Source organism: Pseudopipra pipra, chromosome 3 (genome assembly GCF_036250125.1).
Source record: "Pseudopipra pipra isolate bDixPip1 chromosome 3, bDixPip1.hap1, whole genome shotgun sequence".
Taxonomy (NCBI): domain Eukaryota; kingdom Metazoa; phylum Chordata; class Aves; order Passeriformes; family Pipridae; genus Pseudopipra; species Pseudopipra pipra.
The window spans coordinates 57,297,999-57,314,150 of NC_087551.1; the positions used below are offsets into that span (position 1 = coordinate 57,297,999).

The 16,152-nt window shown below is 40.9% G+C and overlaps 1 protein-coding gene across 5 annotated transcripts in view; it reads right to left on the reverse strand.

Moving 5' to 3' along the window:
* Window positions 1–8,845: 8,845 nt before the first annotated feature.
* ARFGEF3 (ARFGEF family member 3) overlaps window positions 8,846–16,152 on the reverse strand; it is a 91,373-nt gene continuing 84,066 nt past the window's right edge. For all 5 annotated transcript variants that reach the window (XM_064649328.1, XM_064649327.1, XM_064649326.1 and 2 more), the window contains one exon: window positions 8,846–15,664. In XM_064649328.1, the coding sequence (XP_064505398.1) occupies window positions 15,473–15,664 (192 nt within the window). In that variant the 3' untranslated portion in view covers window positions 8,846–15,472. The remainder of the gene's footprint in view (window positions 15,665–16,152) is intronic.

Genomic DNA, 16,152 nt, shown 5'->3' on the forward strand with positions numbered 1-16,152 from the left:
AGGTCCAGGGAAGTGATTCTTCTTCTGTACTCAGCGCTGGTCCGGCCACACCTGGAGTACTGTGTCCAGTTCTGGGCCCCTCAGTTCAGGAAGGATATTGAGGTGCTGGAGCAGGCCCGAAAAAGGGCAATGAGAGTGATGAAGGGACTGGAGCACAAGTCCAGTGCTGAGGAAGCTGGGGTTGTTTAGCCTGGAGAACAGGAGGCTCAGAGGAGATCTCATCACTCTCTACAACTACCTGAAAGAAGGTTGTAGCCAGGTGGGGATTGATCTCTTCTCCCAGGCAACCAGCAGTAGGACAAGAGGGAACAGTCTTAAGTTGCACTATGGTAGGTTTAGGTCAGACATTAGGAAGAAGTTCTCTTCAGAGGGAGTGATTGGGCATTGGAATGGCCTGTCCAGGGAGGTGGCAGAGTCACCCACCATCCCTGGAGGTATTTAAGAAGAGACTAGATGTGGCACTTAGGACCATGGTCTGGTAGATGATGTGGTACTCAGTCAAAGGTTGGACTCAATGATCTCAGATCTCTTTTCCAACCTGGGTGATTCAGTGATTCTGTAATTTATCCCAGCACTGTGGCCTCCTGCTGTGGAGCCCATGGCATGGCTGTTTGGGTGCTCTGACTTCAGTCTTGAAGAAAAAACATTCTTGACTGATTCTGCTTCTCTGTGAGGGATCATTGCTTTCAGGCTGTAACCTGCAAATAATTGTCCTCTGCTCCTCCAAGATATATAAAAGATTGTTTTTTCAACATGTGCTGACTCAAGGCTGTTATCTTCATCATAAATTAAAACTGAACTTTCTAGCATATTACCTAGCTAAACAAAATCAGGAATATATATATATATATGCACAAAGAATAGGAACAAGAAAGAGCCATTCAAAAATTATGCAATAATACTTCCACCATTTTACCATAACATTTGCAGATATGTTGCTGAATTTAATTTACTTCTGGATTACCACTGTTCTGCTTGGGAATCCTGAACTTGAACTGGAAAATGGGCATGATCTACAGGTAGTAAGCAAGAGGAAGCAAAGGTTAGCTAGACACGAGGTAGATGGGTGACCTCTCTTTTCTTCATTCTCAGAGTTGTAAGCTCTTGTCTTCCACAGCTATTTAATTTAACCTGAGTTTCATAGGAGTCTAGTGGAGTCTCCTTTCCCAAAATGCAGTTATAAGCAGTTTGCAGACAACTTGTCTGAGATAACAATGGAATCATAGAATCATTTAAGTTGGAAAAGACGTTTAAGATCATCAAGTCCAACCACAAACCTAACACTGCCGATGTTACTAAAGACTGGAATTGCACATACATCTAAGCACTTCCAGCATTTCTGAAGAGCCAGCTGACCACATTATGCTTTTGGCTGCATTTGCTTTTAGAATTGTTACCATAAGCTTAGTGAGAGATTAAATATTTTGCTACTTCATAAGGATGATATTCCAAAAAGAAACAAAATTATTAGAAATGCTTCAGGTAACGGGAGTAAGGAAATAGAAAGGTACCAAGTGGGGATAAATGTCCAATGCTGCTGGCATACCCAATGGGGGCAAAAGCTTCGTGGCAGCAGGTAGCCAGAAGATGGGGAGGGAGAGAGAGAGAGGAGAGGAACTGTGAAAGGGTGTGTGACTGTGAAGAAAAGGCAGATGTTGCTATAAGGAAGAGAGCTTATCCCATAGTGTGTGAAAGCTTACATTTTCACAGTGTATAAAAATAAATAAAGTCCCTGTAAGTAAAAAAATGGTAATTCCTTAGATATGACTGAGAAAAGCCTCACTAAGATTTCCTACAGAAAATACTCATTTGGTAGCAATGTAATATATATCCTCTTTTATGTTTTTTTAAAATAAAGTTAATCCTATTCTAATAACAGGAATGCAACGTAATTTAAGTTAAACCACTAAAAATTAGTCTGAACTATTTCTTTCTTTACAATAATAATAATAATAATAAAGAAATATTCTATATCTGTGATATTTTTACTCAATAATCGCCTACTAGAGGTGTAAAATCTGCCTGCATCTAAATACCAACTATGGACACCATTATAAATTGCAATATTTGTAGTATCTGCAATGATGGCTGTATCTTTCCTTTTACAAGGCTTCAGGAAGCAGAGCAGATGTGTGTGTTACCCTGACCTTAAAGAATGGCACATAGGTTTTTTTGTATTTTCTGTCCACACTTAGTTTCTTTTACTGTTTTTTTCCGGTAATGTTTGCCAATATAGGGAAGTAACCTTTAAGGAGAAATGTGAATGTGTGGTTAACCTTCAGCTGAGATTTTAAAAGTAAACTTTTAAGATTTATCTTATTGTTCAGTGTATTCGATGTTGCTCACCCTGGCTGTTGACCCTGTGTAATGCCGGGCAGGCTTTAGATAAGGACCTCACAAACTATCTGCAGTCTTGTGTTCAATTCTTTGTTCAAAGTGATAAAATTTTCTGCTAGAATATTGTGAATCCCCGAATCAAATCTTGAGACCGTATCTAAATACAGCAGTCTCTGTGTCAGTGCTTGTTTCTAACAGTAGATTTTATACAAAAGCATGATTGTACCTTTATAGCCTGATTTGGTTAATATCATCTGCTGGCAAAATCTATCCACTCTAGATTCCAAAGGACTTACTCTTTCTGACATTGTTGGTTAGAACCAGTGTGGTTAAAAGAGCACTGTTGGAGAAGTAATAGCTCTTCTAGCTTCTAAAACTAGCTTACTTCTTCACCAGAGTGGAAAAAATGCATATTGACTTATTAGTCCTTTGTCATCACTTTAAAGCCAGGTACAGCCCCAGAGAAGAACTGTAGATGTTAACATAATCTCTCACATGCTATTGTCACTGATTACAGACTTAGAGAACCCCAGGTATCTTTCCTGTCATTGACAATTAATCTGTAATTCTTCATTTGCCATTGCTAAAATGCTGGAAACGTTTGAAAACCTGAGGAAATGCAGCTTTTGAAATACATTCCTTCCCTGAAACAATCTTAGCAATAACAGAAAGAATGAGTGAATTGAAAGCTATCTGTATAAACTAAAACAACTGATGCAGGACATAGGCTCGTAGCAGGCTGCAGTTGCCCACATACATGCGATGAGAAGCAGTGTGACAAACTGGACCAAAGACACAGTAGTGGGGGAAACATTCAGGCTCTGTAAAAGAAGGGTTTAAAGGTTAGGGAAGCACTGCCAGTTCCTCAAGTGGCCTCTTGGAGAGGCAAGGGAGAAACCACAAGGAGAAAGCTGTAGTATGCTGGAAGTTAAGTAGCAGAGGTTACCCAGATCTCACTGACTAGCCTGTAGCACAGATGAGGCAGGTTGTTTGCTCCTCCTTAACCCCAGCCCCTGGTTAGGTGCCCTCCCTGAAGCTGCAGGCTGTATCCATATGAGAACTGGGGCTATAAATCAGGATACATTTGTTCAGTGTTTTACACAGTAGTCAATGAAAGGCCAAGGAACACCTTTTGGCCCTTCAGGACAAGGGAGAAAATTATTCCTGTCCATGGACTTCTGAATCTATATGAAACTCCCTGAATTGAAGTGTGTATTATTTAACAGAGCATCAGCCGAGAGGCTTTAAGCAATTTTGTACTGTTTTGCTTGAAATAGCACACATTTTGTGTACTGTTCCACTTCAGAGCTCACATCCTGAAGCTGAATCTCCTGATTTGAATCTAAAGATTTTTACTTCAAACTCATGGAGAAGATGCACAACCTCCTGCAACCTGTAAGATAAAGTTTGCTAAAGAAATGAAATACATTAAGAAAATCTTGTATATGAAAGAGGCCTCAAATCTGCAGATGTGGCAAGATCTTTATTTTCTCAAGTATACTGGTTAATAGTTCAACTTGTCAGCAAAATGGCAGTCAAGCCTAGATTTGAGAGTATGACCTTTCTTGTACAGAGGCAGGTCAGCTAGCCTTAAATGCATGAGGCTTTATTAGCAGAGGTGGTGGCAGGGGTACCTGAAGGGGCAGAGAAAAGGGAAAACTTCTCCCCACCAGTGAGGTGAGAAATAAGGGACACCCAGGCAGGTGTCCTCCTCCTTGGGGTGTCCTCTTGGTGCAGCAGGTGGCATGTAACACTGCTGAGCGTGACCCACTGGGAGCTGCTCAAATGACCCACTGGTTGTTTTTGCTTATGACGCTGTTAGCATCAATCATGTCACACTTGATGTGGTGCCTGAGCTGCATGCTGATTGTTTGCTGTGCCTTGCTCATGTCTGTTATTGGGTACTGTCTGTTGGATAAATAAAACGCCATTACCCTCATAGGTGCAGAAGTTGCCTGCTAAAAACTGTGAGGGAAAGGCTGAAAAGCTCTTACAATGGAGCTATAGAACTGGAAACTAAGATGTCAGGAGGCAGACAGGAAAAAAGGGATGAGTTAAAGATGAAAGGCAGACATTTCTGATGTAAAAATAATTCAGAATTGAACAGTGTAAGGCCATAAGGACAAGAACACTTGGGACAACAGGATAAAGGCACTGCCACATTTTCCCTCACACTAGGGAGATGAGAGCTTAAGGAGATGCAAGTGGAAAGTATGCTACAAGATTGGAAGTAAAAGGGTCTTGATGTTAGAAAAGATAAGGCACCATGCAACACCCTCCATAGAAAACCATGGATGCAAAGGCTTTAAATGTGGCTTCTTAAAATGAGAGGCTTAGCTTGGCAGCTGGGAGTGGCATTGCAAACAGATCATGAAAGAAATATGTTGTCTAAGGGATGTGTGAATGCTTGGAGGGGAATAATTGCACATTAGGAATACCTGGACAGTGGAGCTGCAAAGAACCACTACTCAGTGTGAGCCCTTTATAATTAACAGGCTAGATTTTCAGCTAGCACATGCAAACTGCAGCCCAAGAATGATGTGCTGATGCCAAGGTGTATAGAGTTATGTGATAGTGTCTTCTGTGAAAAGCTGATATTGAGGTGAGGGCTTGTACAAGAAGGGCCAAAACTGTAGCAAAACATAAAGAAGACTCTGCTCTGGCATTTGGGCTGGTTGAATCGATGATCTGAACAGTTCTTCCAAGTATGCAGACCGTCACATCCTAAATTCAGGAGATTTTATTGTCATTTGAGAGAGTATTGAGAAAATACTCGCTGCATTGAGAAAAGACTGAGTATTGAGAAAAGACCTGCTTCTGGATAGGTGGGAAGAGGGTGCCCCATGGTGCGTTCCAATTCAGGCTGCATGGGCTGTATTGATGCTGCTGTGCAAAATCTTGCTCCTGTGTGAAGCTCCAGTGTTGCTCACAGTTGGACAGTGGCGAAAGCCTAGGGCCAGTCTGATTAAATGTGGATTTTCTTTTTAAAGAACAAGTAGTTTTTGCTTGGGGCAGTGGAATACAAAGAGAATCAGCTGTGAGCAGAACATGAGGCATGTCTGTTATTGGATACTGTCTGTTGGACAAATAAAGAGTTATTTGATTCTGCTACAAGGTGGGGATCCTCCCATCCCAGCATATCCTCACACTCTCAATGTCAAGTGACTTGGTGTGTTACAGCAAGAGGAACTAGGGAGCTGCTGTGGGTCAATGTGGCCTGTATGGGTGACCAGTTATAATGTGCCCAGGTTGAAGGGGCTGCACTAGACCTGACTGATTAGAGGCATTTATGTTATGATGTTGATCTTCATGGTTTAGGGATTTTTAAACTTTATTTTACTCCAAACATTACTTTTTGCCATATGCAGGATGAAGCCTTCTTGAAAGGGATGAATGTCCAGCCAGCCTGGCTTGGTTTGAGTGTCTAAAAGAGACACTCTAAGTGATGTGGTTTGGCTCTTGTGCCCTGCCTCAGGCTCTTCTTTCTCATCCTGTTTTTCTTTAGCAGTCACTGCATATCTATGCAGATCTGTGCCATTGTCTAGAACAACATGGCTTACTCTATACACCCTCCCTTCCAACAGACACTTAATTGTGGTCATACTTCTTGTCCTAGTCTCAGCACAGCTCTGCCTAACAAACTTTCAAACTTGTAAAAAAAAAAATTTTCAAACTAGATTTAAATCTTCCTTTGTTTTGTTTTGTTTTGTTTCATGGTTGACTTTGCAAACTAACAGTGTTTATTCTCTTGGGCTTGGGGCTGGTCACAAGAGCCTGCATTGAGATATTCAATTATTTAGTGTTCTTTTAAAAGAAAAGGTAATGTATGCAAGAGAGATATAAGATTTGCTCTGGTGCCCATCTCAGCAGCTGGGATTTTAAAAGAACATTTTTATCAGAGCCCTTGCATTTGTGGTGCCACCATAACAATTCTACCCAGAAATCGATTCCTGTGTTTTCTAAAGGGAAGATGAAATTATTTTTACAAGTGAGCATTATGAACCAAGAGCCTTGTCACCTTCCCCTCCTTAGATTAGTTATTGCAATACATTTTCAAAACAATTTTTCACTTTCTCATTATGTTTGACATTATTGTTTCCCAAGCTTGAAGATTTGCCTGTTTCTGACCTCCTGGACAAAATTACTTACAGGGATAGATTTCAATATAGCATCTTAACCAGTTTTGTTTTGATCTCTTTCTCTCCCTCTAATCTCTGGCACAAAGGAGAAACTGATTAGAAGTACAAAGCAGTCTGCCAGGGATATAATGTAACATTAAAAAGCAGTAAATAATTTATAAGTGCTACACAGTAAAGTATTCTAAATTAATCTTCACTAATTTTGTCTGACTGTGGCAGGGAATGAAGATGATGAGAGATATCCTCAGAAGTGGTCACGCTAACCACAGTGAACAAAAATATTTCAGGTTGGGCATATTTCCTGAGAGCTGGCAAATCAGAAGTATTGCTTCTACTTTATGGATACAGATTTCCCAGTAATTACAGTGTAGATAAGGATAAAAATCTCTTGCAAAAAGAAAACAGAACAAAAGACTAAACCAGATTTACTACAATGGATTTCTATTAGGAGTCAGAAATTTGCACATGCAGCCTCACTAATTTGTTGGGTTTGGTTTTTTCTTTTTTTTTTTTTCTTCATGATAAGAGTAAGACCTAGCTGACCTGTGCTTACAACTAAATTATTTTGATTTATTTGGGATTCTCTGGGTTTTGAAATCTGGATACTGACTGCATTGTTCTAGGACACTGTGTAAAGCATTTGGATACAGTTCAATTTGTGTTTGTTTACGGTGATATTAGACGTTAAGAGGTTTATCCTGATGCTAGCTTCTTTGCCAAAAGCTCCAAAATCAGAGATAACCCTGCATTTCACTTAGCTCAGCAGACAGAACCCAGGCCTTGTTCTACTTCTTATTTTGAATTCTGCCACAGGTTTGGTCAGTGAACCAATTTAATAGTGAAATTTAACAGTGTGCCTGTTTAGTCCCTTTCTTTTTTTATTTTCTTTTTTTGTTTGTTTGTTTTTTAAATATTTCTCGACAGCTGGTTTCTTTGACAAATGTTTTTAACACTTCATTCCTCGATAATAGAAGAAGACCTAGCTTCTTCTAGATAAGTACAAAGCAAGGTCACCCCTTCTATCACATATGGATGGACCTCTTGCACCAGAGGCAGCAGAAGCCATGCTAGTCTGACCCCAGCATTAAGTGGGAAGGCAGCTGGAAATTTGTACATGTAAGGAGTGAGTGGAATAGTGGAGCAGTACTCTCTGTATTTACCCTTTTGCTGTTTCACATTACTGAGTGGTGTTTAAGAAGAAATGAAAATCTTTCTAATGGGATCTAAATGAGAAGTGTGGAGTAGCAGAAGGTGGTTTCCTGGAATGAAATTAGATCTGACAGTTAGGATTTAACACACTCTTGTTTTGCCAGAAGTGTGTAAGATTATTAAAGCATCACAACCTCATTTATTTGCTTTGTAATCTGCTCTTAACCTTCATGCTGATGAGGCTGTTACGTAACAGATATCGAAGGCCAGACCTTGTGTTGTTTCAGTGTTATGGGAGCCCATGCCCAGAGAACCAGTGAGGCCAGGTGAGAATGCTGGCTGCATTTTCACTCTTATGTGGCAAGCTTGCCTTTGGGCTGTGGAGAGCATCCCTGAGCACACAATGGTGTACCCTAAAGGTTATTGTATGATGCTATGTACCGTCACTGGAACACTCCTGCTTTCAGGAAGGCCTATGGCAATTCTTTTGACAGGGGTACTGGCCAACCCATTCTCCTTCAGTACGTTTTGGTTGCATACCAAAGCATGTGTGGCTGCTGTGAAGGTGTTCACTGTTTTCATTAAGTATTTTCATTAAACAAAAGGTTTTTTGTCATCAGGAGCAATCACTGATTCAACTTTAATCAAAAGAGGGATTTAGGTGATGGGGAGAGCCCTTGCCGAGCTTTTTAGCAAGATGAAACATTGCAGTAACCATGCTGTTTGCATGCACCTGTAGGTTGGGAACACGTGTTGAGTGCTAGCTAAATTGACTGTGGTCAGGGAATGCCTAGCTTAAAAGTGCAACAAAAGTTTGGCTCTGCATGAGAGGTCCAATGAACCCATCTCTAACGAAATCAAAGCCAAAAGTATTTTCCTCATTTTAATGGAGGGAGAAATGTTTCACCTGTTTAGATGCTTCAAAATTCTGCATGGTATCTACTTGGACCTTTAGCTGCCTCAGCAGCTTTTATCTTTTTCCACCCTTACAAGCCCAGACTCTAACTAGGAGTGCTGCAGGACTCATTTGTTACAGTGTTTAGATCTCACCTGCCATCAAAAAAACCCAGCAGTTCATAGTGACTAAATTCCACAGGTCATCCATAAAAACAGCAGTCCCTGCTGGTACATACCACATATTTCAGGCCCTTTCTCAGTTCTGTTCCTTTGCTTCATCAGGAACTGTAAAATAATTTTTGTTAGACAAAACCAAAGCATAATTTATTTTGCATTTGAGTCTTTATTCTACAACACAAACAACATAAATAGTTTATACTTTTTGTTTTAAAATATTTCCATTTCAGAATTCAGTCAGAATAAAATATACACAAAATACAATTTGCAAGCCAGCTGACAGTGACTGCCCAACCACTGGACACCCAAGGACCATACAAAGCTAGCGGCACAACAGGACGCAGCGGACATAGGAAGGTGTTTTTCTAAAGAAGAGCAGAAAGGTAGAGGGAGGAAACATGGATGAGACCAAGGAATTGCAGCTAGGTATCAAATTAGCAGAAGGTAAACCCCATGTAAGCACTTGCTTGACAAGGTGATTTATAGTCTCTCTTAAAAAATATTATTGGCTCCTCCTGAATATACAGCTAGAGAGATTAAGTCCTGGGAATCATTTTTTGTGGTAAAATGCTTCCTGTGGCAGCCATCATCATGGAAATAAAATTTTTTAATTTTCAAACAGGAAAGGCTTAGATCTTTGGTGAAATGGAGTGTTCACTCCCTTTGGCTTGCCTTCAGTTCTGGTTGAAGGGCCCATAGAAGTATGTTTGCAGTCTCACAAATAACGACCAAAAGTGGGGAGAGAAAAGAGGCAGAGAACAGAAAGTAGGAGGAACTGAAAGAAGGTGCTTGCTACTGTCATTGTGTACTTTTCAATCTCTTGCTCCCAACTGCGCCAGCAAACAACACGCAGTACAGGGCTCTGTCACCACCATGCTCTGCCATTCCTGGCTGTTTCCCCTTTGGTATCGAATCCTGCCTTCACCTGCAGAGTAGGTGGCTCAGGAGCCACAGCCTGCTTATGGAGGTGATATTTGTCCCTTGCTTTCACCTGTGTACCTGTGCCTCTCAGCTAGCTCAGTTCTCTCACTGCAGCTTGCTTCTTGTGAAAGCATGGCACTTCAGTGCAGCCCAGATGAACCAAATGCATGGATAGGAAACAGGGCCTTGGTGCTCCATGGTATTTAGATGAAATTTATGGAAGTACATAAACTACCTTTTGAAAAGTGGGATGTTGGGGTAAAAGGATTGAAATAGATCCTGTTGCCATGTTTCTTAACCAAAAATGCTTTCCATAAACCCTGATTCAATGTGGCAGTGGAGACTATGCAAACCTCAACCTGTGATTTTGCCAAAAACTGGAATTTGAGGGATCTGGTTCCACAGGCAAGCTCAGTATTGCATTAATCCAGGATCATACAGTGCAGCTCCACTAATAACCACAGAATTAGGGCATTTCTTCTTCCCTCTGGTTTTAGTTTTCAGCTGGGAGATCTCTGACCACTAAGTGAAAAGACTGGTGCATACTTAGGCCATGTGTGTTTTCATTTTTTATTTTTAAATATCCAGCACTGCATGTTTGGCCAAATCTGTCTGTTTAGTATATTAGTGTTACACATTAAGTATATGTTCTGAGGGGTATTAGTGGAAACAACAGAAAGAGGATATACGACTTCTTCCTTGCAGCTGTACAACTTCCTGGAGTCCCAGGTGTGTTGCTGGTGAGGGCCACTAAGAGACCCTTTAGTCATATCCCTATAGAAGCTCCACTCAAAATAGGGAGTTTCAGTGAAGAGGGATCACTAGCTGCCAGATGCTGTTATCTATATTGCATAAAATCCAACATTTGTGCTTCTGTGCTATGGTAACTTGGTCCTTCTATACTTACAAAATACAGTTAGGGGTTTTTTTTGTCATGTACACAGGTCTTTTCATAAATGACTGTAACTGGAGTAATGAGTAAGTAGCCTGCTTAAACATGATCTTAGTACAAAAGCGGGGAAAAAAAAGAGAGCAATTCCCTTTTTTTGTGAATTAAAAACAATTTATCACTGAGAAATGGCATGTCTAGAATGGATTGCTAAAGGTGACAATAGCCAAACCACACGCTCAGTTTCTCAATTGGCTTCTACACAGATGAGGAGGTAGGTAAAAAATAAAATACTTCAGCTTGTTTGGGTCAGCCTCCTACTGGATCTGTGAAAAAGCAAAGGTTCCAATTTTGCAGCACCAGGATGCATGGGACTATGTGCTGGTTCTTGTGGATTCTTCAAGTAGGAGCTGTATAGGGGACAGCAGCAGAATGGGTGATGCGAGGAACTGTACAGGACTTACCCTTTCCTGAGAATTTGTAAACCCGTATGTAGAGATTAAAGGATTCAAGGACTGAGTCCTGAGTAGTGAAGATGTCTAGGTACTTAACTTCCATTGATTTCAACAGCTTTGGCACTTTGTACCTTTCTTCACAGGTTAGGCCCACATTCAAAGTGCAGGCAGCACATGGAGCTGGACCTCTCTACTTGCTAGTTTGTTTGCTGCTCGGTTTCACGCCAGTGCTGTGCCAAGCTCTGAAGTGTCAATACCAACATTGAACTGCTGCTGTATCAAGTACAGCTGATGATTACGCACAGTAACGTAAGGTACTTAGAGGTGGGGGTTATATCTTTGGCGAGTGAGAATTTGTCAGTGAATTTAGGTTAATGTTTAGGTTTTAAAAAAACTTGAAGCTCAACCTGAAAGGCAAAGCACCTTACAAGTCACAGGTGTAAACTGTGCTTGGCCTTGGCATGAGCCAGCCATAGTGCAGAGGACATGAATTTTTTATCTGTGATAAGGCAAAAAACTGTGTTGCCTGTGCTTGGAGTTGTACAAGGAAAGTTTTGCCTAAATCTTTTCCTAGCAATTCTTTCTAGATGCTAAATTAAGTCAGTTATTCTCACATGAGTGTTTATCCCCAGGAAAATATTAAATCTGTATCTTAACATCTTAAGGACATGAAAGCATGTTAACCAAAAGGTAGTGGTGGTAATTCTATGGCTGATGAATGTTTAGAAAATGTACCAGAGTAACTGCGTTAACCAGTGCTGGTGTGATATAAGCACTTGGACAGCATGATAAACGTATTACTAATGTGGATTAGCTCTCTGTAAATCTGCTGAATGCTCAGAATATGACAGCGACTGCAGCTACAGGTATCTGTAGATACACGCATCAATCATCTCATACGTCTGCATGTGTTCACAGTACGGAATAAAGTGCAAACACATGCAATGGCCTGAGATCATGTAAGCTGGGGTCAAACCTTGCTTCTGGTATGTAAGAGAAGGATCACTTACTTTCTTGATGAGTGCTCTGCTTTTGTCCGCTTTAAATATTTGCACAGTGATGAGCTACTTCATGTGCTTAAAGGTAGTTGATGATGGACAACAGCAACTTTCTCTGTTAGTGGTTGCCTACAAGATTTGAAAACGAGTGTCCTTGCCTCTGCTTGCTGCAGTGACCCTGAGGAGGGCAGTGTGAATTAGGCAAAGGCAGCAGAGGTGCAGCTCTGGTACCTGAGAAGGATGTCAAGCCACCAGAGTAAAGCTGCCAAGATGCTGCTGTTAGCTCATGCATTAGGTTATAGAGCTATAAGTGAGGATTTGAATGGGTTATATGTGTGAGAAAGACTTACATGTGTACAAGGGCTACTCTGTGCTGCTGACTGAGGTGCTTCCCCACTCACAAGTGGAAAGCAGAAAAGCTGCTGTAGCATGGACACATAGCTGGACATGACTGGGATGTTCGGGAATCCCCTCCTGAAGCTTATGACAGGCTGATGCCAGTCACCTTTTCCTGGGACTGTCCTGGCAGACTCCTCCTTTGGGCTAAAAGCTTGAGGTTGAAAGGTATCACACTGGCAGCCATGAGGCATGAAACAGATTGCACAGATCTATGAAATAGGGACTTCACGCGTTTATTGTTCTACTTCTTTGGGGCTTGCTGATGTCTATGGCTAAACTAGCAAAAAAATTGCTGAGAATCCAATGAACTAACTCAATTTTTTTATTTGTTTATAATTTGAAGGTGCATCAGAAGGCTTCTACATCTCAGATAAATGGTTACTGAAGTGGCCCTGGGCTGCTCTCCTCACCTGCTTATCATTTAACACATAAAGAAAAGGAAGAGCAGCACATGCTGAATTTTGCTATGTAAAGCTTGCTGCTTCAAACCCCACCCCCCTCCTTTTAAATCACGTTTCTGGAATTACTCAAAGTTACTTATGACCTCTTATGGAGGGGTGTTAATAAGAAGAGGCACTGAGGGTGACAATGGGCACTTGGTGCACAATTTGAAGGACAATGTTTAAAACAGGGCAACAGCAGTATAGCAAATCTACTCCTCATTTTCCAGTATGGTAGTTCTAGTGTAAATAGTTGAAATTAAATTATATTTTAGGTCAAGATGGTGGCTAATCAGATAATACTAGGTTATACTGTTCATGACTTGAGAGAGGTGGTAGTGGTATTGTCACTCCTAGAGCTTTTTTTCTCTTTTGCAGAAGGATTTTGTATTGCAACCAGAACACATAACCATAGTGTTTCCTAGATACTAGGGTCTCTTCTGTAGTCCTGGGTGATTTCACCAGTACTGCTGCCAATTTTAGTACCCCAACGTAATCTAGCGATTTTCTTTAGTTTTAGATCAGTACCACAAGGATCTGCATCCATTCATATAATTTATAATGAAAACCTGGGTTTCTTTAAATAATCAAAACCTGTTTTGCATATGGTTTATTATTCTGATTTCTGTTGTTGCCTAACTACTGTACTGCTTTAAAACCAGTTCTATATAGATGCCCAGTAAAAACTTGCACAAAAAATATAACCACTCTTTTACTCTACCTAAAGATGTATAAGAAGGACATGGCAACAGAACTCAAACTGTGCTACAACTCTCCCAGATACCAAAGGCTAATCTAACCTGTCCCCAAGGAAGTATTTAAACTGTTGGGAAAAAACTGACAATTGAAAAAATTCTTGGTCATTTATAAATTCAGTTTAGGTGGTACAAAAGAGTTGTTTTTATGGAACTTTTATGTCCTTTAAACAGTTTAGCAAAGAGAAATTTCAAAAGAAAGGGAAACAGCATGACTGACACTACAGAAATTTATGGGACAAATATTCCCTGCACAAGTCTAACAGGTGACAAATGGAAAGTAGGCAACAGAGGGAAAAGGCAGGAGGATAGTGGCAGACTCTTTGTAAACACAGCAGCTTGGGTGATGGCTGTTCAGTGAAGCCTCTTGGCTCCCTTGGGTTTTCTAGGTTTAAGATGCTAAAAGCAGTTAGTTGTGCAAAATCCAGGCCTGATATAAAGAGATGACATTTTTAGAATGCTTTGGAGCAGGGACTGAAGCTGTATATTTAGTTGGTATGCACATTTTAAAAGTCTTGGGAGAACAGCATTAAGGGGTCACCAAAGATTAAAAATCAACTTATTTTCAACAAGTTATTTCAACTCTGATCAACAAATTATGTGGCATGGGAGTTCCAGATGGAATGTCCCAGGGGCCATGACATAACTTGTGCAGCAAGGTAACCCTTTGCTGTGTCTAGTGCGAAGAGCATCACATATGCATTTGACAAGACAAGTCAATCCTTCCCCTTCTCCTCCCTCTTCCTAATAACAGCAAATTGCAGTAGTCCCTATAGGAGTGCTGCACAGAGGGGGATGAACCTCCACGAGGAGCAGCAGGTAAGAAATGGAAGAGAAACAGGAAAGACTTTCAGACTATTTTCCATCTTGCTTCAGCTCAATGTGAAATGATAGGCTACATTTAACAAAGGTGATAAGGGTGTTCCTGGTTACAGCAGCTCTATATAAGCAAACAAATTTCCAGTAGAATCATAGCCACAGTGTTGCTTAAACTGGAACACTTTATCCCTACTCTGCTTAGTTGAATGTTGCATACCGGCACATGCTGGTATTTACTCTGTGTTGTGTTTTCCCCACAGCTTCACAGGAAACACAAAACAAACTTCCCTTTTGCCCTTAGGGAGAATTTGACCTGTGAAAAAGTGGTCAGCTGTAGGCATATCTGAAGAGGCAGCCAGGGTAGCACTGGAGAGAGGGCAGCTCGACAGTGCCATTTCTCTTCAAGCAATACTCCACAAGAGCAATGAAAGGATCAATAGTCTGTGCTTGGTTCACCAGTTTTAGACCCGGAATACTTTAGCTACTCCAAATGTGACCAGACTTCAAAGGCTCTTCTTGGAGCAAAATCAATTTCCACTTTCTTTAGTAAGTGATGTATATGGTTACTATAATAGTCTTTAGTTGCCTATCCTCTCTCATGCTGATTTTTGAAGGGAAAATGTTATCCTAAAAAGTGTCATGTTTTTGCTTGTCATACAGCTCCATCGTTTTCCTGACTTGCATTTATTTATTTATTTAAGTTACATAGGCGTACTGACCTGGTTTGACATCCACATGACAGTTGCATTCACAGCTAATTGCAAGTGTGGAAGTTCTGCTGCAGTTTCTTGTGGCTCCCACTGTCACAAATTTGAATTAAAATGAAGGGTACTGAAATCTATCACCCCTTCAGGTACCAGCCTGACTTACTGGTAGTTTCTGGGTTCTGGGGCCATGCCAGACACTTGGACAGACTCATGTTTTGCCTCCTTTGCTAGTGTGAGCGAGGAACACACAATCTCAAGTGGATGACATAAATCAACAAGCTCATTGTTTCTTAATTTACGACCAACAAATAGGCAACTAATGAACCCCAAATACTTCTTTGCTGTATACCTTGAATGCCTTTTGCCCTTTGCAACAGAGCACTGCTTGGTTTAAATGATGATATCGTAAACTCGGCCCACTCTTCCCAGCCATTCCCGTACTGCCTGGCGGACACGGATATCTGTCACATGGCAAGTCAGCTGGCTGATACAGGGGAACACTGCTGGCTGCAGGGCTGTGAAAGTTTGGTCTGGCAGGGCCTGAATCTGGTTGAGAACTGTCAGCACCATGTTGGTCCATGCCTATAAATAAGTTGGACAGAAAGAAAAGACTCTTTAGAAGACCTTTCTAAACAGATGAGCCCATTGGTTGAGGCACAAAATAAGATACCTAGTGGCTACAGCCTCATGAAGAGGACTGAGTAATGCCAGCATATTCATTTAATGTTCACTGTGTTTTCCTAATTCACATTCAGTACTATAAGTAATTGTTTGACTTTGTATTGCAGGTATCATGCTCAGCCTTCATCACCTTTTTTTTTGTCCCACAGTGAACAAAGTCTGTCAGGTTTGATGCTTTCACTGATTTGTTCACTTGGACATGCAAGCAGCAAGTTTCTGTTTAGCAACAGAGCCCACTATTTCGGCTCTGGAATTAACAAAAAAACCTCAAGTACAAAAACATTGTGAAAGGAGCATGCTGTTTTCAAAAGCTTTAAGGGGGCTAGAGCCCTCAGCAGTAAGCAATGAGTTTGCTGTAGGTTACTAGTTCTTAAGATTAAGTGCAGCTT